This window comes from Salmo salar, chromosome 14, assembly GCF_965601325.2.
Source record: "Salmo salar chromosome 14, fSalSal1, whole genome shotgun sequence".
Taxonomy (NCBI): Eukaryota; Metazoa; Chordata; class Actinopteri; order Salmoniformes; family Salmonidae; genus Salmo; species Salmo salar.
The window spans coordinates 49,365,970-49,393,101 of NC_138304.1; the positions used below are offsets into that span (position 1 = coordinate 49,365,970).

At 45.3% G+C, this 27,132-nt stretch overlaps 1 protein-coding gene across 3 annotated transcripts in view; it reads left to right on the forward strand.

Moving 5' to 3' along the window:
• The window catches only part of vav3b (vav 3 guanine nucleotide exchange factor b), a 177,381-nt gene that overhangs the window by 123,813 nt on the left and 26,436 nt on the right, over nucleotides 1-27,132 (forward strand). For all 3 annotated transcript variants that reach the window (XM_045694484.2, XM_045694483.2, XM_014141449.3), the window contains exons 20-24: nucleotides 3,332-3,462; nucleotides 21,614-21,679; nucleotides 21,895-21,929; nucleotides 22,155-22,271; nucleotides 26,947-27,034. In XM_045694484.2, the coding sequence (XP_045550440.1) occupies nucleotides 3,332-3,462; nucleotides 21,614-21,679; nucleotides 21,895-21,929; nucleotides 22,155-22,271; nucleotides 26,947-27,034 (437 nt within the window). The remainder of the gene's footprint in view (nucleotides 1-3,331; nucleotides 3,463-21,613; nucleotides 21,680-21,894; nucleotides 21,930-22,154; nucleotides 22,272-26,946; nucleotides 27,035-27,132) is intronic.

Here is a 27,132-nt window from a genome sequence, read left to right on the forward strand (position 1 = left end):
GTCTCTCCTCCTCTCTGCTGGTTAAACTCTCCAGCCTCTCTCTGTGCCCTTGCCTCTGTTAAACTCTCCAGCCTCTCTCTGTTCCCTTGTCTCTCCTCCTCTCTGCTGGTTAAACTCTCCAGCCTCTCTCTGTGCCCTTGCCTCTGTTAAACTCTCCAGCCTCTCTCTGTTCCCTTGTTTCTCCTCCTCTCTGCTTGTTAAACTCTCCAGCCTCTCTCTGTTCCCTTGTTTCTCCTCCTCTCTGCTGGTTAAACTCTCCAGCCTCTCTCTATGCCCTTACCTGTGCTCCTCTCCTCTGGGCCAGGCAATAGAGTTATGCCTGCCTGAGTCGCTTAGAGATGAAATTAATATCCGTAACTTAATCTCTTCATGAGAAAGACAGGCAGGCAGAAAGGAATACCGTTATGCGTATTGGCTTTATATTGTTCTTATTAAACAGCACATGCGTGCTTGTTGCCATGACAGTTCAGTCATCTGAGGACAGCAGCACTGGTTTTAATAGGAGTGAAGACTGTTAGCCTGGTCCCAGATCTGTTTATGCCGTTGTCTAGCTCACTCCTATGGTTGTTGTCACACAAATGACCATAGGAGGTGGTTAAAAACGCAGAAACAGATCTGGGACCACACTAAAGAAGACTATGGCTGTAAGGTAAATGTGTTTAAGTGTTAACTTCGGGAGCAGGCTGGGGGAGAGTAGGAGGCCTTGTCTGGCTGGCAGGTGTCTTTAGTCTAGCTGAGGTGGTTGGGATGTAGGGTTTGATCATAGCCTGAAGGTAGAGAGGGGCAGTTTCTTTTGCTGCTCCGTAAGTAAGAACCAAGGTCTTGTAGTGGATGGGAGCTTCGACTGGAAACCAGTGGAGTGTGCTGAGGTACGGGGTGACATGAGAAAACATGGGAAGGTTGAACACCAGGTGGGCTGCAGCGTTCTGGATAAGTTGAAGGGGTTTGATGGCAGAAGCGCGGAGCCCAGCCAACAGAGAGTTGCAGTAGTCCAGACGGGAGATGACAACTGCCTGGATTAGAACCTGTACCACTTCCTGTTTGAGGAAAGGTTGTAATCTACAGATGTTGTGGAGCATGAACCTGCAGGAGTGAGTCACTGTTTTGATGTTGTTGATGTTTGAGAACGACAGGGTGTTTTCCATGGTCACGGCAATGTTCTTCGCACCTTGGAGTTGTCGACCGTGATGGAGAGGTCTTTGAGCGGGCAGGCCTTGCCCGGGAGGAAGAGCAGCTCCGTCTTTTCGAGGCTGAGGTTGAGGTGGTGTGCCAACATCCAAGCTGAGATACACAGATCCTCTCCACGCCACCTGGTAGGAGCGGCCTGCCAGGTAGGATGCAATCCAGGAGTGTGCAGAGCCTGAGACACCCAGCCCTGAGAGGGTGGAGATGAGGATCTGATGGTTCATATTGTTGAAAGCAGTGGATAGATCTAGGAGGATGAGAACAGAGAAGAGAGAGTCAGCTTTGGGAGTGCAGAGAGCCTCCATCATAGAGAGAAGAGCAGTTTCGTTTGAGTGACCCGTCTTGGAGCCTGACTGGTTAGGGTCCAGAAGATGGTTCTGAGAGCGATAACGAGACAGTTGGTCAGAGACAAGTGTTTTGGAAAGAAAGGACATCAGAGGGGTTGAGGAGGGGAGTGACTCTGGCCATCTAGAAGTCATATGTCCTCTCATCTGTCTGTCCCCAGCTCTATTTTATTTATTCATTTTATTTCACCTTTATTTAACCAGGTAGGCTAGTTGAGAACAAGTTCTCATCTACAACTGCGACCTGGCCAAGATAAAGCAAAGCAGTGCGACACAAACAACAACACAGAGTTACACATGGAATAAACAAAACATACAGTCAATAACACAATAGAAAAAAATTAAGTCTATATACAGTGTGTGCAAATGGCATGAGGAGGTAAGGCAATAAATAGGCCATAGTAGCGAAGTAATTACAATTTAGCAAATGAACACTGGAGTGATAGATGTGCAAGTAGAAAAACTGCTGTGCAAAAGAGCAGAAAAGTAAATAAAAACAATATGGGGATGAGGTAGGTAGATTGGGTGGGCTATTTACAGATGGGCTATGTACAGCTGCAGCGAACGGTTAGCTGCTCAGATAGCTGATGTTTAAAGTTAGTCAGGGAAACATAAGTCTCCAGCTTCAGCGATTTTTGCTATTCGTTCCAGTTATTGGCAGCAGAGAACTGGAAGGAAAGGCAGCCAAAGGAGGTGTTGTCTTTGGAGATGACCAGTGAAATATACCTGCTGGAGCGCGTGCTACGGGTGTGTGTTGTTATCGTGACCAGTGAGCTGAGATAAGGTGGAGCTTTACCTAGCATAGACTTATAGATGACCTGGAGCCAGTGGGTTTGGCGACCAATATGTAGCGAGGGCCAGCCAACAAGTGCATACAGGTTGCAGTGGTGGGTGGTATATGCGGCTTTGTTGACAAAATGGATGGCACTGTGATAGACCGCATCCAGTTTGCTGAGTAGAGTGTTGGAGGCTATTTTGTAAATGACATCGTCAAAGTCGAGGATCGGTAGGATAGTCAGTTTTACGAGGGTATGTTTGGCGGCGTGAGTGAAGGAGGCTTTGTTGTGAAATAGGAAGCCGATTCTAGATTTAATTTGGGATTGGAGATGTTTAATATGAGTCTGGAAGGAGAGTTTACAGTCTAGCCAGACACCTAGGTATTTGTAGTTGTCCACATATTCTACGTCAGAACCGTCCAGAGTAGTGATGCTAGTCAGGCGGGTGGGTGCGGGCAGCGAACGGTTGAAAGCATGCATTTAGTTTTTCCTGCGTTTAAGAGCAGTTGGAGGCCACGGAAGGAGAGTTGTATGGCATTGAAGCTTGTCTGGAGGTTAGTTAACACAGTGTCCAAAGAGGGGCCAGATGTAAACAGAATGGTATCGTCTGCGTAGAGGTGTATCAGAGAATCACCAGCAGCAAGAGTGACTTTGTTGATATATACAGAGAAAAGAGTCGGCCCGAGAATTGAACCCTGTGGCACCCCAATAGAGACTGCCGGAGGTCCAGACAACAGGCCCTCCGATTTGACACACTGAACTCTGTCTGAGAAGTAGTTGGTGAACCAGGAGGGACAGTCATTTGAGAAACCAAGGCTGTTGAGTCTACCATATCCCTGTCTCAGCATGTGTCTTCTCCTCTGTCTGTCCCCAGGTCTACCATATCCCTGTCTCAGCATGTGTCTTCTCCTCTGTCTGTCCCCAGGTCTACCATAGCCCTGTCTCAGCATGTGTCTTCTCCTCTGTCTGTCCCCAGGTCTACCATAGCCCTGTCTCAGCATGTCTTCTCCTCTCCTTTTTACCCAGGTCTCCCCAGGATGCTGGTGATCAGAGACTACTGTGGCATCCCCTCTCCCCAGAGTGCCCCCCCGTTGACCATCCATGCTGGGGACATCATCGAGCTCATCTGTGCCGACCTACACAGCTCCTGGTGGCAGGTGGGTGACGACTCAGTCAGACGGAAGGAACGTATGCTTCAATGTGTGTGCAGGTCTGTGTGTCTGTGTCTGTGTGTGTGTGACCTCACTCCTCATTAACTGCTGTGATTTAACCCACACATTCAGTCATCATGCTCTTCCAGTTCATTCCAGGTGAATCACCACAGAAGCGTTACATAGAGGTCAGCGTTAAGAGGAGATAGTGGGCGGTAGTTGGTAACCCACACACGCACAGCTCTGTCAATTGATTTCTTCAGCCAGGAGTGATGAAACTCCTGCTGTGCATGAGGATTGTGTTGTGTGTGTGTGTGTGTGTGTGTGTGTGTGTGGTTTTGTGTATGCTATCTGTTGTCTTCCTTGCCTCTTCTGATTAGATCTGTGAGAGCCGAGAAGTTGATCTAGCCAATTAGTGACTTAAATTGATTAATCAAGTGCTACACACACAGAGAGAGAGAAACTAAACTGAATCAGACATAAGGACTCTGCAGAGAAGGACTCTGCAGAGAAGGAACTAACTGTAACACATTCTCACACACAGGCACATTAGTGACTGTCTAATGTGGCTATATTGTAGCCATACTGTCACCATTTGTTAGTTTTATAAAAAAATAAATAGTTTTTTTGGCAACTTGTAAGTATTTTTTAAACCTCCCGCTTTGGGCAGGACGTGTCAATGTGTAATTTATACAGAATTACTATTTTACCTTAATTAGCAACGAATTCCCTAGTTTGAAAGCGACTGTTTTCTGCATGCTATGCGGCGCCATTTCCCCCACTTTTTCCCCCACGTGGGCCATCCACTAGCAATTCGAGTTTCTGCCAATGACTTTCAACACCTCACCAAATGAGCGACAGCTAGCAAGATGCCTACACAGCAGAGTGAGGGAGAGAGAGATCAATGGTGACAGTATGGCTATAATATAGCCACATTAGACGGTCACTAATGTGCCTGTATGTGAGAATGTGTTACAGTTAGTTCCTTCTCTGTAGAGTCCTTCTCTGTAGAGTCCTTCTCTGCAGAGTCCTTCTCTGTAGAGTCCTTCTCTGTAGAGTCCTTCTCTGTAGAGTCCTTCTCTGCAGAGTCCTTCTCTGCAGAGTCCTTCTCTGTAGAGTCCTTCTCTGTAGAGTCCTTCTCTGTAGAGTCCTTCTCTGTAGAGTCCTTCTCTGTAGAGTCCTTCTCAGTAGAGTCCTTCTCTGTAGAGTCCTTCTCTGTAGAGTCCTTCTCTGCAGAGTCCTTCTCTGCAGAGTCCTTCTCTGTAGAGTCCTTCTCTGTAGAGTCCTTCTCTGCAGAGTCCTTCTCTGTAGAGTCTTTCTCTGCAGAGTCCTTCTCTGTAGAGTCCTTCTCAGTAGAGTCCTTCTCTGTAGAGTCCTTCTCAGTAGAGTCCTTCTCTGTAGAGTCCTTCTCAGTAGAGTCCTTCTCTGTAGAGTCCTTCTCTGTAGAGTCCTTCTCTGTAGAGTCCTTCTCTGTAGAGTCCTTCTCTGTAGAGTCCTTGTGTCTGAATCAGTTTAGTTTCTCTCTATTTCACTTTTGATTATTATCTATTTCATTTGCTTTGGCAATGTTAACATATTTTTCCCATGTCAATAAAGCCCCTTGAATTTAATTGAATTGATCACTGACGTGGTGCACGTATCTGCACGTATGTGACGAAGTACACCATTTTCAGGGACCACTTTTGGCTCGTGAGTTTCAGAACTTCTGGGTAAAAAGTATACAAAAGTACGGAATAATCTCTCACTGATCTCTAACTAACTGATAAAACACACAACGTGGCTATGAAATGGTTGCTAAGAGACCATTAATAAACCTACTGGACGAAGAGTTGAGTTGAAAAGTGTGAAAGTTTGGCGTGGTCACCATGGTTACCATGAACTCTGTATAGGCTATGTCCCCTGGAAGGTGGTAGCCTACTCCGAATTTGGAGAATGATAGTGCACATTTGCAAATGTGTTTATTTTATCCCTCCCTTCAGTATCCATAACGACATTCTAATAAGGATACTTAATCTTCCAACGGGTTCCCCCAAGAGTTCTAAAGGATAGGATTACAGAACATTGAGATTTCATATCCCCTGTTCTATCCTGAAGGCAATTATATCACTTGTCTCTCGCTCTCTCTCTCTCTCGCTCTCTTTCACTCTCGCTCGCTCTGTTTCTCTCTCGCTCTATTTCTCTCTCTCTCTCTCTCTCTCTCTCTCTCTCTCTCCTCTCTCTCTCTCTCTCTCTCTCTCTCTCTCTCTCTCTCTCTCTCTCTCTCTCACCCCCTCCCTGTGTCAGCCAGGACAATGTAATCAATCAATGTAATTTAATTTGATCCTTCAGGGTGGCTCCTGTTTACTGCACCAGGGTAATAAGTTTAATCTTTATCATACGCTTACGAGGGCGTAACAAATAGAGAGGGGCTCTCCACAGCTTTCAGATGAAATGTTATTAAGCTGAATGAATCATCGAGATGGGCTTCAGATTCACTTTTCAATCTAATGTATGTTTTGAAGAGGAGTTGCATGGGGCTGAGACACACTTCATACTGTAATAAAGGGGTGAGAGAGAGAGAGAGAACAAACACCCTGGGAGATACACAACATGCCCTTAGTTTCAGGACTGGATCTTAGATTGACATAACAGACTGATTTCATGAAGCTTGGTTTGCGTTCCTCGATAAAAGCTGGCTCAGGTTGTGTCTGGTGAGAGACTTTATCCTGATGATTTTGATAAACCCCCCCAGTCAGTCAGTCAGTTTCAGTCCTGCTTGAAGCGGTGAATGTAACACAATAGTTTAGTATTTCAGTGAGAGTCACTCAGAGGGCTTCCACTGTTCTGGGATTCATCAGATTTATTATTTAGTGGTAAACCAGCCTGTTGTATTTTTTTCAATTTAATTTAACTAGGCAAGTCAGTTAAGAACAAATTCTTATTTACAATGACGGCCTACACCGGCCAAACCCAGACGACACGGGCCCGCCTTATGGGACTCCCAATCACAGCCAGTTGTGATACAACCTGGACTCAAACCAGGGTGTCTGTAGTGATGCCTCTAGCACTGAGATGTAGTGCCTTAGACCGCTGCGCCACTCGGGAGCCCGACATCCAACGACTCGCCACTGAAGTATGCTCTGGAGCTATGATTTACTGGAGGTGTGTGTGTGTGTGTGTTTGTGTGTTTGTGTGTGTGTGTGTGTGTGTGTGTGTGTGTGTGTGTGTGTGTGTGTGTGTGTGTGTGTGTGTGTGTGTGTGTGTGTGTGTGTGTGTGTGTGTGTGTGTGTGTGTGTGTGTGTGATGCGCGTGCTAGCTGTTTGTTTACACGCACCCGCCCAAAATTGATAATACCCATCTGCAACCGCCCAACTATATGTGATAAAATCCCTGCACCCGACCCTAACCCGCTAATATAGAAACGGTGCTGTGCAGTCAGAGATGGGAGAACTATCTTTTGGAAGGCCTCTTTTAGATAGGCTTATGTTTCTGCTTATAATTTCAGACATTTTGGTAGACATTTTATTAGTCAATTTATTAGATACATACAGCTTCTCTTCTGTCATTACTTGTTCCCCTAGAAGACTGAATAAACTCTTGCTCACCAGAATAATGTAATAAAACCATAGAATGTATGCTTCAATAAAGTTGGTTAGTTTTTGTCTTTCCTCGTTCATCTCTGCTTCTCTGACGCAGCAAAGGCATTTAGGGAATAAAAAAAAATTAAAAATGTACTGGAAAGATTTTCTATGCTAAATGTCCAGTTCGACCTAACATGTTTTTGATAAGATTTCAGTGTGGATGTATATTTTGGGATTGAAATGCTATCAGGTTGTATGATGCTGATAAAGATAGCACCGCCACCTTTAGACACGGTCCCTAACCGCAGTATAAGGTTTTATGATGCTGATAAAGATAGCACCGCCACCTTTTAGAGACGGTCCCTAACTGAGCTATCAGGTTTTATGATGCTGATAAAGATAGCAACACCACCTTTTAGAGACAGTCCCTAACCAAGCATTTTATTCTCTCAAGATGCTGAAAGTAATACATCATATTTCTCCTCTCTTGTTCCAGAGTCAAAATGTACATTTGGTGTAAAGTTTTACTGCAAGAAATGCTTAATTCTTCAGGAGTTAATATTAGGCAATGTGAGAGGTTATAGACCCAATTCAAAATCCAGATTTCAGTCAGGCTACTGTTCCGTTTAACCCATCTGAACAGTACAGTTCCCTTGACGAGTCATTTTAAAGTCCCCGTCTTGTGACTGTCAAATTTCTGTACCGCCTCAAAATCATCACACATAACATAAACCCCACACTGTTACACTTCACCAAATATTTTCCCAAACATTAGAGTACAGTTCTGACCCTGCCTTCTACTCTCCATTTCGCAGCTTTTCTCTTGTTTAATTAAACTCTGACAGTGGATTGAAGTTATAACAACATTTTGTTTTTTTCTACCCAAGTTCCCAAAAGCATTTGGCGCGTTATAGTTAGGCCCTAAAGGTTAATTAAGGTGAGGCTACGTACTAACGTCAGATAAAAAGAAATGAAAGAAAAACCTCAATGTAGCCTAAACTGTAGATATGAATTGCACAAGAATTATACACTTACAGTGAGGGGAGAAAAAAAAAGTATTTGATCCCCTGCTGATTTTGTACGTTTGCCCACTGACAAAGAAATTATCAGTCTATAATTTTAATGGTAGGTTTATTTGAACAGTGAGAGACAGAATAACAACTACCGCTAGGACTGAGTGTGTTACTAGACTGCTGCATCACTGGTGTGTTAGTGTGTTAGTGACTGCTGCTTCACTAGTGTGTTAGTGTGTTAGTGACTGCTGCTTCACTGGTGTGTTAGTGTGTTAGTGACTGCTGCATCACTAGTGAGTTAGTGTGTTAGTGACTGCTGCTTCACTGGTTTGTTAGTGACTTCTGCATCACTAGTGAGTTAGTGTGTTAGTGACTGCTGCATCACTGGTGTGTTAGTGTGTTAGTGACTGCTGCATCACTAGTGTGTTATTGTGTTAGTGACTGCTGCTTCACTATTGTGTTAGTGTGTTAGTGACTGCTGCATCACTGGTGTGTTAGTGTGTTAGGGATTGCTGCTTCACTGGTGTGTTAGTGACTGCTGCATCACTAGTGTGTTCGTGACTGCTGCTTCACTGGTGTGTTAGTGTGTTAGTGACTGTTGCTTCACTAGTGTGTTAGTGTGTTAGTGACTGCTGCATCACTAGTGTGTTAGTGTGTTAGTGACTGTTGCTTCACTAGTGTGTTAGTGTGTTAGTGCGTTAGTGACTGCTGCATCACTAGTGTGTTAGTGTGTTAGTGACTGTTGCTTCACTAGTGTGTTAGTGTGTTAGTGACTGCTGCATCACTAGTGTGTTAGTGACTGTTGCTTCACTAGTGTGTTAGTGTGTTAGTGCGTTAGTGACTGCTGCATCACTAGTGTGTTAGTGCGTTAGTGACTGCTGCTTCACTGGTGTGTTAGTGTGTTAGGGATTGCTGCTTCACTGGTGTGTTAGTGTGTTAGGGATTGCTGCATCACTGGTGTGTTAGTGTGTTAGTGACTGTTGCTTCACTAGTGTGTTAGTGTGTTAGTGACTTCTGCTTCACTAGTGTGTTAATTTGTATTTGTATTTACAGTGCATTTGAAAAGTATTCAGACCCCTTGACTTTTTCCACATTTTGTTACATTACAGCCTTATTCTAAAATGGATCAAATTGTTTTTTTTTCCCCCTTCAATCTACACACACTTCTTCCAAACGTCTTGATGGAGTGATGATTGAGGAAAGATGGAGGCCACTGTGTTCTTGGGGACCTTCAATGCTACAGACATGTTTTGGTACCCTTCCCCAGATCTGTGCCTCGACACAATCCTGTCTCGGGGCGCTATGGACAATTTCTTCGACCTCATAGCTTGGTTTTTGCTCTGACATGCACTGTCACCTGTGGGACCCTATTTAGACAGGTATGTGCCTTTCCAAATCATGTCCAATCAATTTAATTTACCAAAGGTGGACACCAATCAAGTTGTAGAAACACCTTAAGGATTATCAATGGAAACAGGATGCACCAGAGCTCAATTTTGAGTCTCATAGCAAAGGGTCTGAATACTTATGTAAATAAGGTATTTCTGTTTTTTTTTTAATTATACATTTGCAAAAATGTCTAAAAACCTCTTTTTGCTTTGTCATTATGGGGTATTGTGTGTAGATTGATGAGGGAATAAACAATTTTAATACATTTTAGAATAAGGCTGTAACGTAACAAAATGTGGAAAAAGTCAAGGGGTCTGAATACTTTCCAAATGCACTGTATTAATGATATTAGTTAATTAATTAGACCCTTTAAAAATATATATATATTCTGAGCTATCTGGAGCTTCTCCTTCATAAGCTTAGATAAGCCCCCAAACCAGTAAATACTAGCGTAGACAAAATGGCATTGAATGAGGGCAGTGGCTAGCCCTCTCATGGAGTCCTTAACAAGCAGCTTGGACTTTCTAGACAATATCTTAGTCCTGGCAATAACATTCCCTAGCACTTTAGTGGTCATGTGTCACGGATTCCCCCGGTACTGCTGCTCATTCCGTGCACCAGTTCCGGAGGTCTACTTCATCAGCCTCTAGGGGTCACTGAACTGTCACATTACATTTACATTTTAGTCATTTAGCAGATGCTCTTATCCATAGCGACTTACAGTAGTGAATGCATACATGTCACGGGCTGGCTCGAGGAACAACAGGAGAGGTAGAGTCAGGCGCAGGAGACAGAGAGAGTTCGTGACCACACTTCTTTATTTGAAGCACTGTATGTGGTCGACAAGGTATAGGGGCGCAGCCCTGAACGATTCTGCGGTGGTGTACACAAATAAAAGAAACCACTGGCAGAAGGAAAAAACTCAATACACGTTCTTTACGAACACACAAAACCCGGACAAGCAACACAATCACGTACAACCACATACATCCTACGCTAACCTAAATAACCCCCCCTTACTAATGACTAACCCAAAACAGGTGCGTGCCTACCTAGACCTAACCAAACGAAAGTGAAACAAAAAGGGATCGATGGCAGCTAGTAGGCCGGCGACGACGACCGCCGAGCTCCGCCCGGCCGAGGAGGGGCGCCACCATCCGTCACTGTCGTGACAATACATTTCATTTCATGCATTTTTTAAATGTATTTTTTATTTTTTGTACTGGCCCCCCGTGGGAATCGAACCCACAACACTGGCGTTGCACACACCATGCTGGCGTTGCAAACACCATGCTCTACCAACGCATACCTGATTCCAATTCCCATGATAGGTAATTGTAGATGTGTGCCTTCTGTTTACCATTGTCTTGTCGGTTATTGTTCCCAAGTCCGTTGGTCTGTGAGTACCTGTGCTTTGTTATTTCGGCTTTCGTGCTGCGTGTATTGTGCACTTGTTATTACGGGTCTCGCCCCGTGTAGTGTATTGCAGGTCTCGTCCTGTGTATTTATTATTTTGGGTTACATCCCTGTGTGTTTGGTATACGTGTTTGTTTTGGGCTTCGTCCCTGTGCCTTTTCATGGGATGTTTTATATTTTGGGTCTCCAGTCATTTATACAACGTGACATCATGCTCACACCTCCCAAGCTTCCATAAAGGATGCATCCCAGGTAGCTAACAACGGTTTTAGTCGTTAGCACCTCACCCCCTAGCTCCACTCTGATTTCAAAGGACCTACACAATTTTGGTCTGGACCCAAAATGAATTGCCTCAGTTTTACCTAAGTGCAGAGATCGTTTATTATCTCCAAGCTATTTGCTAATGTTAGTAAGCTCTGTGCTAAGTATGCTCTCCAACATAGTTTTACTTTTGTGAGACATCAGAAGTGTAGAGTCATCGACATAAAGGAAAAGACAGCAAGAACAAGCATCTTTCATATCGTTTAAATACAGTACAAACAGTAGAGGCCCAAGCACGCTCCCCTGCGGAACGCCACAACTCATAGGTTTTGCCTGAGACAGTGAACCATTAACCTCTAATACTTGCTCCCTACCTGACAAATAGGACTTTACCCAGCCTAGAGGGATACTGCTCAACCCCAGTACCTCCAGTTTAGAATACAGTGGTTAACTGTATCAAAGGCCTTCTGCAGGCCAAGCAGTACCATTCCACACAGATTTCCTTCATCAATCTCTTTCCTGATGAAGCCAGTCAAGTAAAGTAGACATAAATCAGTGGAGTATGTTTTTCTAAAACCCGACTGAAAATCACACATTAGACCCTGTTTGTTGACATATTCATAAATTTGCTCATGTACAATTCTCTCCAGGATCTTTGATGTTACACTGAGGATAGATACAGGTCTGTAATTCCCAGGGTCAGACTCTATCCCCTTCTTATAGAGAGGTATAACTTTAGCTTGTTTCATGTCCCTGGGAGAGATGCCTTGTTCAAGGGAGAGATTAACGATATGTGTAATGCAGGGGGCAATTTTCTCAGAGCATTTAAGCTGCTAGCATACTGGCTATTTTAGCTGTTGCTACCTTTGCAAAAATAAAAATAGTTTTGCTGAACCCCTAACTCTACATAATACTTCTTGACTTGTTTGTTTCCATACAAATCAGAACTGGTGGGCAGCTTGCTGGTGGCAGAACTGAAAAAATAAAAAACCTCTGCTTTATCGTATACCTTCTCCCGCCTAATGTTCAGTCCAATACTGTTTAATGTGTTTTTGGTACTACAGCCTAGTTCCTTAAATGATTTCCAAAGCTTTTTAGAGTACTTTTTGTTTTCAATCATTTTATCAGCAAAATAACACCTCTTAGCTTCATCCATAGTGCTCTGTGCCTAATTTCTGTGACGTTTATATAGAACAAAATCAGGCTGCTCTTGAGAGTTCTTACATTTCTTAAAGGCCTTATTCCATTAGCTGCTTCCAAGGCAGCAGCTAATCTTCCTGGGGTCCAGCAACATTAAGACAGTTATATACAGTTTCAAATATGACATTACATTTCATAACACTTTACCCAATACATTTAGCGTGTTCCCTCAGGCCACTACTCCACTATCACATATTTACAATACAACATCCATTTGTACGTGTGTGCAGAGTGCATGTCGTATCATGTGTATGTGTGTCTGTGCCTGAGTGTGTCTTCACAGTCCCCGCTGTTCCATAAGGTGTATTTTTATCTGTTTTTTAAATCTGATTCTACTGCTTGCATCAGTTATCTGATGTGGAATAGAGTTCCATGTAGCCATGGCTCTATGTAGTACTGTGCACCTCCCATAGTCTGTTCTTGACTTGGGGATTGTGATGAGACCTTTGGTGTCTTGTGGGGTATGTATGGGTATCTGAGCTGTGTGCTAGTAGTTTAAACAGACACCTCGATTAATTCAGCATGTCAACACTTCTTACAAAAACAAGTAATGATGAAGTCAATCTCTCCTCCACTTTGAGCCATGAGAGACTTACATGCATATTATTCATGTTAGCTCTCCTTGTACATTTAAGGGTCTGCCGTGCTGCCCTGTTCTGAGCCATTTGCAATTTTTTGAGGTCCCTCTTTATGCACCTGACCACACGACTGAACAGTAGTCCAGGTGCAACAAAACTAGAGCCTGTAGGACCTGCCTTGTTGATAGTGTTGTTAAAAAGGCAGAGCAGTGCTTTATTATGGACAGACTTCTCCCCATCTTAGCTACTCTTGTATCAACAGGTTTTGACCATGACAGTTTACAATCCAGGGTTACTCCAAGCAGTTTAGTCACCTCAACTTGCTCAAGTTCCACATTATTTATTGCAAGATTCGGTTGAGGTTTAGTGAATCATTTGTCCCACATACAATGCTCTTGTCACGTCCTGACCCTAGTAAGATGTCATTTTCTATAGTAGAGTAGTTCAGGGCGTGACAGGGGGTGTTTTGGGTGGTTTGTCTGTTTTCTATTTCTATATTTAAGTTCTAGAGAGATCAACTAGAGTCATGGGAAGATGAGGCCATTCCATCCCAGACTGAATGGATGGTTCTGGGAGTTTACAACAAAGGTTCATTCCATGTGTGTATTTTTTGGGGTTTGTTAGGTGGGGGGTCTTTTTGTTTGTGTGTCTGCCTATGACAATGCACTGATCACCTATGTTGTTTTTTTTGGGGTTGATCTCCAATTGGAGACAGCTGGTCCTCGTTGTCTCTAATTGGGGGGTTTTTCTTCCTGGGTTTTGTGGGTTACTATATTTTGAGTAGTGTTTGTTTCTCTCTGCGTCACAGTTTGTTGTTTTGTTAATTCAGTTATTTATGTATTGCAAAGTTTCACAGATTTAATAAAATGTGGAACTACAACCACGCTGCACTTTGGACCGTTCCTTTCGACAGCCGTGACAGGTCTTCGTTTTTGAAATATTTAGGACTAATTTATTCCTTGTCACCCATTCTGAAACTAACTGCAGCTCTTTGTTAAGTGTTGCAGTCATTTCAGTTTCTGTAGTAGCTGACATGTATAGTGTTGAGTCATCCGCAGACATAGACACATCTGGCTTTACTCAAGGCCAGTGGCGTGTCATTAGTAAAGATCGAAAAAAGTAAGGGGCCTAGACAGCTTCCATGGGGAATTATTGATTCTACATGGATTATGTTTGAGAAGCTTCCATTAAAAAACACCCTCTGTGTTCTGTTAGACAGGTAACTCTTTATCCACAACATAGCAGGGGGTGTAAAGCCATAACACATACGTTTTTCCATCAGCAGACTATGATCGATAATGTCAAAAGCTGCACTAAAGTCTAACGAAACAGCTCCCACAATCTTTTCAGGACAACTGTCATTTGTGTAAATGCTGTGCTTGTTGAATGTCCTTCCCTATAAGCGTGCTGAAAGTCTGTTGTCAATTTGTTTACAGTAAAATAGCATTGTATCTGGTCAAACACAATTTTTTACAGGAGTTTACTAAGGGTTGGTAACGGGTTGATTGGTCGAGTCATGTGCGTCCTACAGAGCGGACCAAGGCGCAGCGTGAGTTGAGTTCCACATCTTTAATATACAGTGAAACTTCCACAAAACAATAACCAAACAACGAAACGTGACTTAACTGATGCAACAAGCACATACACAAAACAATATCCCACAAATGCAGGTGGGAAAAAGGGCTTCCTAAATATGATCCCCAATTAGAGGCAACGATTACCAGCTGCCTCTAATTGGGAAACATACAACTCACCAACATAGAAAAAGAATGACTAGAACACCCCCTTAGTCACACTCTGACCTAAACACCATAGAGAACCAAGGGCTCTCTATGGTCAGGGCGTGACAGTAGCCCCCCCTCCCCAAAGGTGCGGACTCCGGCCGCAAAACCTGAAACCAAATAGGGAGGGTGGGGGGGTGACTAGTGTCGGCTTCGGTGCGGGTCGTAGCCCCCGCCCAGACCCCGGATCCAGCCAAGGCGCCGGGCTGAACGCCGTGCCTGGACTGGGCATCAGCGCAGAGGAAGGCTCCGGCCTTGGAGCGGTACTGGATGCCGTGCCTGGACTGGGCACCGGCGCAGAGGAAGACTTCGGCCATGGAGCTGGGTTGGCTGCCATGCCTGGACTGGGCACCGGCGTAGAGGAAGGCTCCGGCCCTGGAGCGGGACTGGACACCGTGCCTGGACTGGACGCCGTGCCTGGACTGGGCACCGGTGCAGAATAAGGCTCTGGCCATGGCACCGGCGCAGGAAGCTCCGGACCGTTGACCGTCACTTGAGGCTCTGGGCCATTGACTGTCACTGGAAGCTCCGGGCCGTTGACCGTCGCTGGAAGCTCCGGGCCGTTGACCGTCGCTGGAAGCTCCGGACCGTGTACCGTCGCTGGAAGCTCCGGACCGTGAACCGTCGCTGGAAGCTCCGGACCGTGAACCGTCGCTGGAAGCTCCGGACCGTGAACCGTCGCTGGAAGCGCCGGACCGTGAACCGTCGCTGGAAGCTCCGGACCGTGAACCGTCGCTGGAAGCTCCGGACTGTGAACCGTCGCTGGAAGTTCTGGACTGTAAACCGTCGCTGGAGGTTCTGGGCTGTAGAGGCGCACTGGAGGCCTAGTGCGTGGAGCCGGCACAGGTTTCACCAGACTGATGACACACACTTCAGGGCGAGTGCGGGGAGCTGGCACAGGACGTACTGACGTACTGGACTGGAGAGGCGCACTGGAGGCCAGATGCGTGAAACCGGCACAGACTTCGCCAGACTGCTGACAGGCTCTTCAGGTCCAATGTTGAGCAGAACACACTTGACCAACATCTCTCCTCTCTCTCTCCCCCAACTTCTCCATCGCCTCCCTGACGGTCTCTGGCTCTTCCCTCTGCTCACCGGCCAGCTCCATGTGCCCCCCCCCCAAAAAAATAATCTTGGGATTTATGTGGCAGCGGACTGGTGACCCGCTCTTCCAAATGCCTGCACTGCAGCATACTCCTAGCCAAAACCTCTCTCCGGTATCCCTCATTGAACTCCTCCAGAGACTCCCATTCAGGCTCTGGCACTCTCCGCTGCTCAGCTGTCCACCCCTTGTGCCCCCCCTCCATGATTTCCTCCCATGTCCAAAACTCCTTTACCTCATGAACACGCTGCTTGGTCCTTGCTTGGTGGGATATTCTGTCACGTGCGTCGTACAGAGCGGACCAAGGCGCAGCGTGAGTTGAGTTCCACATCTTTAATATACAGTGAAACTTCCACAAAACAATAAACAAACAACGAAACGTGACTTAACTGGTGCAACAAGCACATACACAAAACAATATCCCACAAATGCAGGTGGGAGAAATGGCTTCCTAAATATGATCCCCAATTAGAGGCAACGATTACCAGCATGCCTCTAATTGAGAACCATACAAACCACCAACATAGAAAAAGAATGACGAGAACACCCCCCAGTCACGCTCTGACCTAAACACCATAGAGAACCAAGGGCTCTCTATGGTCAGTGCGTGACAGGTCGGCAATATTTTGAGCCAGTAAAGGGAGTTTTACTATTCTTGGGTAGCGGAATGACTTTAGCTTCCCTCCACACACTTTCTAGTAGGCTGAGATTGAAGATATGGCAAATAGGAGTGGTAATATTGTCCCCTATTATACCCAGTAATTTTCCATCCAGGATGTCAGATCTCAGTGGCTTGTTATTGTTGTGAACTCATTATTGTTGTCTATCTTCTTCCACTCTCACTTCACAGAATTCAAAATGACAATGCTTGTCTTTCAGAATTGTATCATTTACTTGGATGTGTACTGTAGTGTCAGTGTTTTTTGCTGGCATGTCATGCCTAAGTTTGCTAATGTTGCCAATGATAAATGTAATTGGCAATATCAGTGTGTTTTGTGATGAATGAGCCATCTGATTCAATGAATGAGTTTTAATTTCATGTGCTCCAAAACTCCATTCTTTGTTTAATTTATCTTGATTTCATAGTGTAGTTTCTTCTTCTTTTTATTCAGTTTAGTGACATGATTTCTCAATTTGCAGTACTTTTGTCAGTAGGTTGTGCAGCCAGACTTATTTGCCATTCCTTTTGCCTTTTCCACAGATATTTAACAATTATGGACTGCTGCATCACTAGAGTGTTAGTGTGTTAGGGACTGCTGCATCACTATTGTGTTAGTGTGTTAGTGACTGCTGCATCACTAGTGTGTTAGTGTGTTAGGGACTGCTGCATCGCTAGTGTGTTAGTGTGTTGGTGACTGCTGCATCACTAGTGTGTTATTGACTGCTACATCATTTGTGTGTTAGTGTGTTGGTGACTGCTGCATCACTAGTGTGTTGGTGACTGCTGCATCACTCATGTGTTAGTGACTGCTGCATCGCGAGTGTGTTAGTGTGTTGGTGACTGCTGCATCACTAGTGTGTTAGTGTGTTGGTGACTGTTGTTGGTGACTGCTGCATCACTAGTGTGTTAGTGTGTTGGTGACTGCTGTTGGTGACTGCTGCATCACTAGTGTGTTGGTGACTGCTGCATCACTACTGTGTTAGTGTGTTGGTGACTGCTGCATCACTAGTGTGTTGGTGACTGCTGCATCACTAGTGTGTTAGTGTGTTGGTGACTGCTGCATCACTCATGTGTTAGTGACTGCTGCATCGCTAGTGTGTTAGTGTGTTGGTGACTGCTGCATCACTAGTGTGTTAGTGACTGCTGCATCGCTAGTGTGTTAGTGTGTTGGTGACAGTTGCATCACTAGTGTGTTAGTGTGTTAGTGACTGCTGCATCACTAGTGTGTTGGTGACTGCTGCATCACTAGTGTGTTGGTGACTGCTGCATCACTAGTGTGTTAGTGTGTTGGTGACTGTTGCATCACTAGTGTGTTAGTGTGTTAGTGACTGCTGCATCACTAGTGTGTTGGTGACTGCTGCATCACTAGTGTGTTGGTGACTGCTGCATCAGTAGTGTGTTAGTGTGTTGGTGACTGCTGAAGCACTAGTGTGTTAGTGTGTTGGTGACTGCTGCATCACTAGTGTGTTAGTGTGTTGGTGACTGCTGCATCACTAGTGTGTTAGTGTGTTGGTGACTGTTGCATCACTAGTGTGTTAGTGTGTTAGTGACTGCTGCATCACTAGTGTGTTGGTGACTGCTGCATCACTAGTGTGTTGGTGACTGCTGCATCACTAGTGTGTTAGTGTGTTGGTGACTGCTGCATCACTAGTGTGTTAGTGTGTTGGTGACTGCTGCATCACTAGTGTGTTAGTGTGTTGGTGACTGCTGCATCACTAGTGTGTTGGTGACTGCTGCATCACTAGTGTGTTGGTGACTGCTGCATCACTAGTGTGTTAGTGACTGCTGCATCGCTAGTGTGTTAGTGTGTTGGTGACTGCTGCATCACTAGTGTGTTAGTGTGTTGGTGACTGCTGCATCATTAGTGTGTTAGTGTGTTGTTGACTGCTGCATCACTAATGTGTTAGTGTGTTGGTGACTGCTGCATCGCTAGTGTGTTAGTGTGTTAGTGACTGCAGCATTGCTAGTGTGTTAGTGTTTTGGTGACTGCTGCATCACTAGTGTGTTAGTGTGTTAGTGACTGCTGCATCGCTAGTGTGTTAGTGTGTTGGTGACTGCTGCATCACTAGTGTGTTAGTGTGTTGGTGACTGTTGCATCACTAGTGTGTTAGTGTGTTAGTGACTGCTGCATCACTAGTGTGTTGGTGACTGCTGCATCACTAGTGTGTTGGTGACTGCTGCATCACTAGTGTGTTAGTGTGTTGGTGACTGCTGCATCACTAGTGTGTTAGTGTGTTGGTGACTGCTGCATCACTAGTGTGTTAGTGTGTTGGTGACTGCTGCATCACTAGTGTGTTGGTGACTGCTGCATCACTAGTGTGTTGGTGACTGCTGCATCACTAGTGTGTTAGTGACTGCTGCATCGCTAGTGTGTTAGTGTGTTGGTGACTGCTGCATCACTAGTGTGTTAGTGTGTTGGTGACTGCTGCATCATTAGTGTGTTAGTGTGTTGTTGACTGCTGCATCACTAATGTGTTAGTGTGTTGGTGACTGCTGCATCGCTAGTGTGTTAGTGTGTTAGTGACTGCAGCATTGCTAGTGTGTTAGTGTTTTGGTGACTGCTGCATCACTAGTGTGTTAGTGTGTTAGTGACTGCTGCATCGCTAGTGTGTTAGTGTGTTAGGGACTGCTGCATCACTAGTGTGTTAGTGTGTTAGTGACTGCTGCATTGCTAGTGTGTTAGTGTGTTGGTGACTGCTGCATCACTAGTGTGTTAGTGACTGCTGCATCGCTAGTGTGTTAGTGTGTTGGTGACTGTTGCATCACTAGTGTGTTAGTGTGTTAGTGACTGCTGCATCACTATTGTGTTGGTGACTGCTGCATCACTAGTGTGTTGGTGACTGCTGCATCACTAGTGTGTTAGTGTGTTGGTGACTGCTGCATCACTAGTGTGTTAGTGTGTTGGTGACTGCTGCATCACTAGTGTGTTGGTGACTGCTGCATCACTAGTGTGTTAGTGTGTTGGTGACTGCTGCATCGCTAGTGTGTTAGTGTGTTGGTGACTGCTGCATCACTAGTGTGTTAGTGTGTTGGTGACTGCTGCATCACTAGTGTGTTAGTGACTGCTGCATCGCTAGTGTGTTCGTGTGTTGGTGACTGCTGCATCACTAGTTTGTTAGTGTGTTGGTGACTGCTGCATCACTAGTGTGTTAGTGTGTTGGTGACTGCTGCATCACTAATGTGTTAGTGTGTTGGTGACTGCTGCATCACTAGTGTGTTAGTGTGTTAGTGACTGCTGCATCGCTAGTGTGGTAGTGTGTTGGTGACTGCTGCATCACTAGTGTGTTAGTGTGTTAGTGACTGCTGCATCGCTAGTGTGTTAGTGTGTTAGTGACTGCTGCATCGCTAGTGTGTTAGTGTGTTGGTGACTGCTGCATCACTAGTGTGTTAGTGTGTTAGTGACTGCTGCATCGCTAGTGTGTTAGTGTGTTGGTGACTGCTGCATCACTAGTGTGTTAGTGTGTTGGTGACTGCTGCATTGCTAGTGTGTTAGTGATTGCTGCATCACTAGTGTGTTAGTGACTGCTGCATCGCTAGTGTGTTAGTGTGTTGGTGACTGCTGCATCACTAGTGTGTTAGTGTGTTGGTGACTGCTGCATCACTAGTGTGTTAGTGTGTTAGTGACTGCTGCATCGCTAGTGTGTTAGTGTGTTGGTGACTGCTGCATCACTAGTGTGTTGTTGACTGCTGCATCACTAGTGTGTTAGGTACTGCTGCATCACTAATGTGTTAGGGATTGCTGCATCACTAGTGTGTTAGTGTGTTAGTTGCTCTGCCTCATTGTGGGCTAATTGTCTAGGATTTATAGAAGCGGTGGGAGAGGAGGAGGGAAGGGATGATTTATAGAAGCGGTGGGGGAGGAGGAGAGAAGGAGGGAAGGGATGATTTATAGAAGCGATGGGGGAGGAGGAGAGAAGGAATTATTTATCGAAGCGATGGGGGAGGGGGAGAAGAGAATGAGAGACGGGATGATTTATAGATGTGATGGGGGAGGAGAAGGAGAGAAGGGATGATTTGTACTGTAGATGAGATGGAGGAGGAGGAGAGAAGGGATGATTTATACCTTAGATGCGATGGGGGAGGAGGAGAAGAGAAGAAGGGATGATTTATAGAAGCGATCATGGGAGGAGAGAAGGAGTGAAGGGATGATTTATAGAAGCGATGGGGGAGTGGGGAAGGGATGATTTATAGAAGCGATTGGGGAGGGGTGAGAAGGGATGATTTATAGAAACGATGGGGAGAAGGAGGGAAGGGGTGATTTATAGAAGCGATGGGGAGGAGGAAAGACGGAGGGAAGGGATGAGTTATAGAAGCGATGGGGAGGAGGAGGAGAGAAGGAGAAAGGGATGATTTATATAAGCGATGGGGGAGGAAGAGGAGAGAAGGGATGATTTATAGAAGCGATGGGGGAGGAAGAGGAGAGAAGGGATGATTTATAGAAGCGATGGGGGAGGAGGAGAGAAGGAGAGAGGGGATGGTATATAAAAGCGATGGGGGAGCATTAGAGAAGGGGGGAAGGGATGATTTATAGAAGCGATGGGGAGGAGGAGAGGAGGAGGGAAGGGATCATTTGTAGAAGCGATGGGGGAGAAGAGAAGGAGGGAAGGGATGATTTATAGAAGCGATGAGGGAGGAGGAGAAGAGAAGGAGGGAAGGGATGATTTATTAAAGTGATGGGGAGGAGGAGAAGAGAATGAGAGAATGGATGATTTATAGAAGTGATGGGGAGGAGGAGGAGAGAAGGGATGATTTATACTGTAGATGCGATGGGGGAGGAGTATAATAGAAGGAGGAAGGGATGATTTATAGAAGCGATCGGGTAGGAAAGAAGGAGTAAAGGGATGATTTATAGAAGCGATGGGGGAGGAGGAGGGAAGGGATGATTTGTAGAAGTGATGGGGAGGAGAAAAGGGATGATTCATCGAAGCGATGGGGGAGGAGGAGGGAAGGGATGATTTATAGAAGCGATGGGGGAGGAGGATAAGGGAAGGGATGATTTATAGAAGCGATGAGGGAGGAGGAAAGGGATGATTTATAGAAGTGATGGGGAGGAGGAGAGGGAAGGGATGATTTATAGAAGTGATGGGGAGGAGGAGGGAAGGGATGATTTATAAAAGCAATGGGGGAGGAGGAGGGGTTGGATGTTGCTCCCAGACGAATATAATGTGATTAACTAACAGCCATGTGCCGTTGCAGGGCAAGATCTTGGCGACAAGAGAGATTGGTTCCTTTCCAAGCGATGCCGTTAGGCCCTGCCCATGTGTAAGTCTAGATGCTAATCAACCTTATTTAACAACTTATTTAAAGGCTTGATGAAGCATTCATAAACCTTTATAAACCTTCATAAACTTTCATAAGCCTTCATAAACCCTTCCAATGCCTACGTTCTTCACAGGTGATTACTGCAAATGGCCTCTACTTGTCTGCATTTATTTCATTTAGCTGGAAATAACAGCGTTTATCACTGTCCCTCCCAGGTACCCAAACCAGTGGATTATTCAGCCCAACTGTGGTAGGTGAAACAGCAACTCTTATATGTTCGCAATAGTAATGTAATTATTTCTGGTTTTCCAATGGTTATTTGTGGACTGTTTGTGATTGTCTAATGATTGTGTAATAGTTGTGTGTTGATTGTGCGATTGTTGGTTGTCTGATGGTTGTATGTAGGTTGTGTGTTGGTTGTGTGATGGTTATCTGATGTTGTCTTATGGTTATCTCATGGTTTTCTCATGGTCAGGTTTGCAGGGCCAATGGAGAGGCAGGAGGCGGCGGTAAAGCTGATGGACAGAGAGAACAGCACCTACCTGATCAGACACCGGACCAGAGAGTCTAACGAGTATGCCATCAGTATCAAGTAAGTGGACCTGGGTCCCGGGACGTGTGAGTGTGTGTGTCAGCATCATGTACGTGCAGCAGGGGCATGATCTTCCCTTCCAGGACCATGGTGTAACTGTCATGTCACACTGTCCTGTTCAAGAGCCATTGATAGTCTGAAAGCTTTTTTTGGGTCTGTGTTTTTACCTTCCAGATTATATGTGGAGCAGGGAATTACAACTTCAGCTGTTAAAAACAGAACCAGGATTTAACTGCAGTGTCACTGGACACGCTCATGGTCAGTTAGACATTCAAACTGTATTTTTTGGGATGTGTCAGACATTGTTCAGTTATTCGGCTACGGTCTATGGGCTAGAGACTATGAAGTAGGAGTCTAGAGCAGAGACGTTGTTCAGTTATTCGGCTACGGTCTATGGGCTAGAGACTATGAAGTAGGAGTCTAGAGCAGAGTCGTTGTTCAGTTATTCGGCTACGGTCTATGGGCTAGAGACTATGAAGTAGGAGTCTAGAGCAGAGACGTTGTTCAGTTATTCGGCTACGGTCTATGGGCTAGAGACTATGAAGTAGGAGTCTAGAGCAGAGTCGTTGTTCAGTTATTCGGCTACGGTCTATGGGCTAGAGACTATGAAGTAGGAGTCTAGAGCAGAGTCGTTGTTCAGTTATTCGGCTACGGTCTATGGGCTAGAGACTATGAAGTAGGAGTCTAGAGCAGAGTCGTTGTTCAGTTATTCGGCTACGGTCTATGGGCTAGAGACTATAAAGTAGAGCAGAGTCGAGGGCCTCGGAAATGGTGTCTGGTAATGTGACACAGCTCTCCAGCCAGTGGCATTCAAGCCGTGGTGGACTCTATGGTTGTCAAGGTGGGCTCTATGGTTGTCAAGGTGGGCTCTATGGTTGTCAAGGTGGGCTCTATGGTTGTCAAGGTGGGCTTTATGGTTGTCAAGGTGGGCTCTATGGTTGTCAAGGTGGACTCTATGGTTGTCAAGGTGGGCTCTATGGTTGTCAAGGTGGGCTCTATGGTTGTCAAGGTGGGCTCTATGGTTGTGAAGGTGGGCTCTGTGGTTGTCAAGGTGGGCTCTATGGTTGTCAAGGTGGACTCTGTGGTTGTCAAGGTGGGCTCTATGGTTGTCAAGGTGGGCTCTATGGTTGTCAAGGTGGGCTCTATGGTTGTCAAGGTGGACTCTATGGTTGTCAAGGTGGGCTCTATGGTTGTCAAGGTGGGCTCTATGGTTGTCAAGGTGGGCTCTATGGTTGTCAAGGTGGGCTTTATGGTTGTCAAGGTGGGCTCTATGGTTGTCAAGGTGGACTCTATGGTTGTCAAGGTGGGCTCTATGGTTGTCAAGGTGGGCTCTATGGTTGTCAAGGTGGGCTCAAGTTTGGCTCTATGGTTGTCAAGGTGGGCTCTATGGTTGTGAAGGTGGGCTCTGTGGTTGTCAAGGTGGGCTCTGTGGTTGTCAAGGTGGACTCTGTGGTTGTCAAGGTGGGCTCTATGGTTGTCAAGGTGGGCTCTATGGTTATCAAGGTGGGCTCTGTGGTTGTCAAGGTGGGCTCTGTGGTTGTCAAGGTGGGCTCTGTGGTTGTCAAGGTGGGCTCTATGGTTGTCAAGGTGGGCTCTATGGTTGTCAAGGTGGGCTCTGTGGTTGTCAAGGTGGCTCTGTGGTTGTCAAGGTGGACTCTGTGGTTGTCAAGGTGGACTCTGTGGTTGTCAAGGTGGACTCTGTGGTTATCAAGGTGGACTCTGTGGTTATCAAGGTGGACTCTGTGGTTATCATGGTGGACTCTGTGGTTATCAATGGTGGACTCTGTGGTTGTCAAAGTGGACTCTGTGGTTATCAATGGTGGACTCTGTGGTTGTCAAGGTGGACTCTATGGTTGTCAAGGTGAACTCTATGGTTGTCAAGGTGGACTCTATGGTTGTCAAGGTGGATTCTATGGTTATCATGGTGGACTCTATGCTGGACTCTATCGTTGTCAAGGTGGACTCTATGGGTGTCCTGCACACACAAGTCTGAGTTAGCCCATTTGGTTAAAGTCACTCATGACTGCTTGGCCAGGCACAACTCCAACACCTTCATTCAGTTTGCCGATGACACAATAGTGGTAGGCCTGATCACCGACAACGACGAGACAGCCTATAGGGAAGAGGTTAGAGACCTGGCCGCATGGTGCCAGGACAACAACCTCTCCCTCAATGTGATCAAGACAAAGGAGATGATTGTGGACTACAGGAAAAAGAGGATCGAGCACGCCCCTATTCTCATTGACGGGGCTGTAGTGGAGCAGGCTGAGAGCTTCAAGTTCCTTGGTATCCACATCACCAACAAACTATCATGGTCCAAACACATCAAGACGTTCATGAAGAGGGCACGACAAAACCTATTCCCCATCAGGAGCCTGAAAAGATGTGGCATGGGTCCTCAGATGCTCAAAAGGTTCTACAGCTGCACTATCGATACCATGCTGACTGGTTGCATCACTGCCTGGTATGGCAACTACCTGGCCTCTGACCGCAAGGCACTACAGAGGGTAGTGCGAACGGCCCAGTACATCACTGGGGTTTCCTGCCATCCAGGACCTCTATACCAGGCGGTGTCAGAGGAAGGCCCTAAAAATTGTAAAATACTCCAGCCACCCTAGTCATAGACTGTTCTCTCTGCTACCACACGGCAAGCGGTACCAGAGCGCCAAGTCTAGGTCCAAGAGGCTTCTAAACAGCTTCTACCCCCAAGCCATAAGACTTCTGAACATATAATCAAATGGCTACCCAGAATATTTGCGTTGTCCCTTTCCCTTTTACGCTGCTGCTACTCTCTGTTTATTATCTATGCATAGTCACTTTAATAACTCTACCTATATGTACATATTACCTCAATTACCTCGACTAACCTGTGCCCCCGCACATTGACTCTGTACCGGTACCCCCTGTATATATAGCCTCGCTACTTTTATTTACAGTCGGAAATTTACATACACTTTAGCCAAATACATTTAAACACAGTTTTTCACAATTCCTGGCATTTAATCCTAGTACAAATTCCCTGTCTTACGTCAGTTAGGATCACCACTTTATTTTAAGAATGTCAAATGTCAGAATAATAGAAGAGAGAGATTTATTTCAGCTTTTATTTCTTTCATCACATTCCCAGTGGGTCAGAAGTTTACATACACTCAATTAGTATTTGGTAGCATTGCCTTTAAATTGTTTAACTTGGGTCAAACTTTTTGGGTAGCCTTCCACATGCTTCCCACAATAAGTTGGGTGAATTTTGGCCCATTCCTCCTGACAGAGCTGGTGTAACGGAGTCAGATTTGTTGGCCTCCTTGCTCGCACACGCTTGTTCAGTTCTGCCCACACATTTTCTATAGGACTGAGGTCAGGGCTTTGTGATGGCCACTCCAATACCTTGACTTTCTTGTCCTTAAGCCATTTTGCCACAACTTTGGAAGTATGCTTGGGGTCATTGTCCATTTGGAAGACTCATTTGCAACCAAGCTTTAACTTCTTGACTGATGTCTTGAGATGTTGCTTCAATATATCCACTTAATTTTCCTCGCTCATGATGCCATCTATTTTGTGAAGTGCACCAGTCTGCAGCAAAGCACCCCCACAACATGTTGCTGCCACCCCTGTGCTTCACGGTTGGGATGGTGTTCTTCTGCTTGCAAGCCTCCCCCTTTTTCCTCCAAACATAACGATGGTCATTATGGCCAAACAGTTCTATTTTTGTTTCATCACACTAGAGGAAATTTTTTCCAAAAAGCACAATCTTTGTCCCCATGTGCAGTTTCAAACCGTAGTCTGGCTTTTTTATGACAGGTTTGGAGCAGTGGTTCTTCTTGCTGAGCGGCCTTTCAGGTTATGTCGATATAGGACTCATTTTAATGTGGATATAGATACTTTTGTACCCTCCAGCATCTTCACAAGGTCCTTTGATGTTATTCTGGGATTGATTTGCACTTTTCACACCAAAGTACGTTAATCTCTAGGAGACAGAATGCGTCTCCTTCCTGAGCGGTATGATGGCTGCTTGGTCCCATGGTGTTTATACTTGCATACTATTGTTTGTACAGATGAATGTGGTACCTTCAGGCGTTTGGAAATTTCTCCCAAGGATGAACCAGACTTGGGGTGGTCTACAATTTTTTTCTGAGGTCTTGGCTGATTTCTTTCGATTTTCCCATGATGTCAAGCAAAGAGGCACTGAGTTTGAAGGTAGGCCTTGAGGTACATCCACAGGTACACCTCCAATTGACTCAAATTATGTCAATTAGCCTAACAGAAGCTTCTAAAGCCATGACATCATTTTCTGGAATTTTCCAAGTAAACTTCTGAACCACTGGAAATGTGATACAGTGAATTATAAGTGAAATAATCTGCCTCATAACAATTGTTGGAAAAATGACTTGTCATGCACAAAGTAGATGTCCTAACCGACTTGCCAAAACTATCGTTTGTTAACAAGAAATTTGTGGAGTGGTTGAAAAATGGGTTTTAATGACTCCAACCTAAGTGTATGTAAACTTCCGAATTCAACTGTATTTATTTTTTTTTAAATCCCAAAACTGCATTGTTGGTTATGGGCTTGTAAGTAAACGTTTCACTGTATGGTCTACACCTGTTGTATTCGGCTAATGTGACAAATAACATTTTATTTGGTTTGATTAGCTAAAGCCTAGCCATTCTCTGCCCACAGGTTCAACGACGAAGTCAAACACATCAAGATCCTGACAAAGAATGGATGCTTTTACATCGCAGAGACCAGGCTGTTTAAGACTGTGTTGGTATGTCATGTTTTGGTCCCACTTTGCAATTTAGCACGCGATACAGTATACAAAATTATACCACAGCGTTGTTGAATACTCTTTTCTGATTGGCTGGA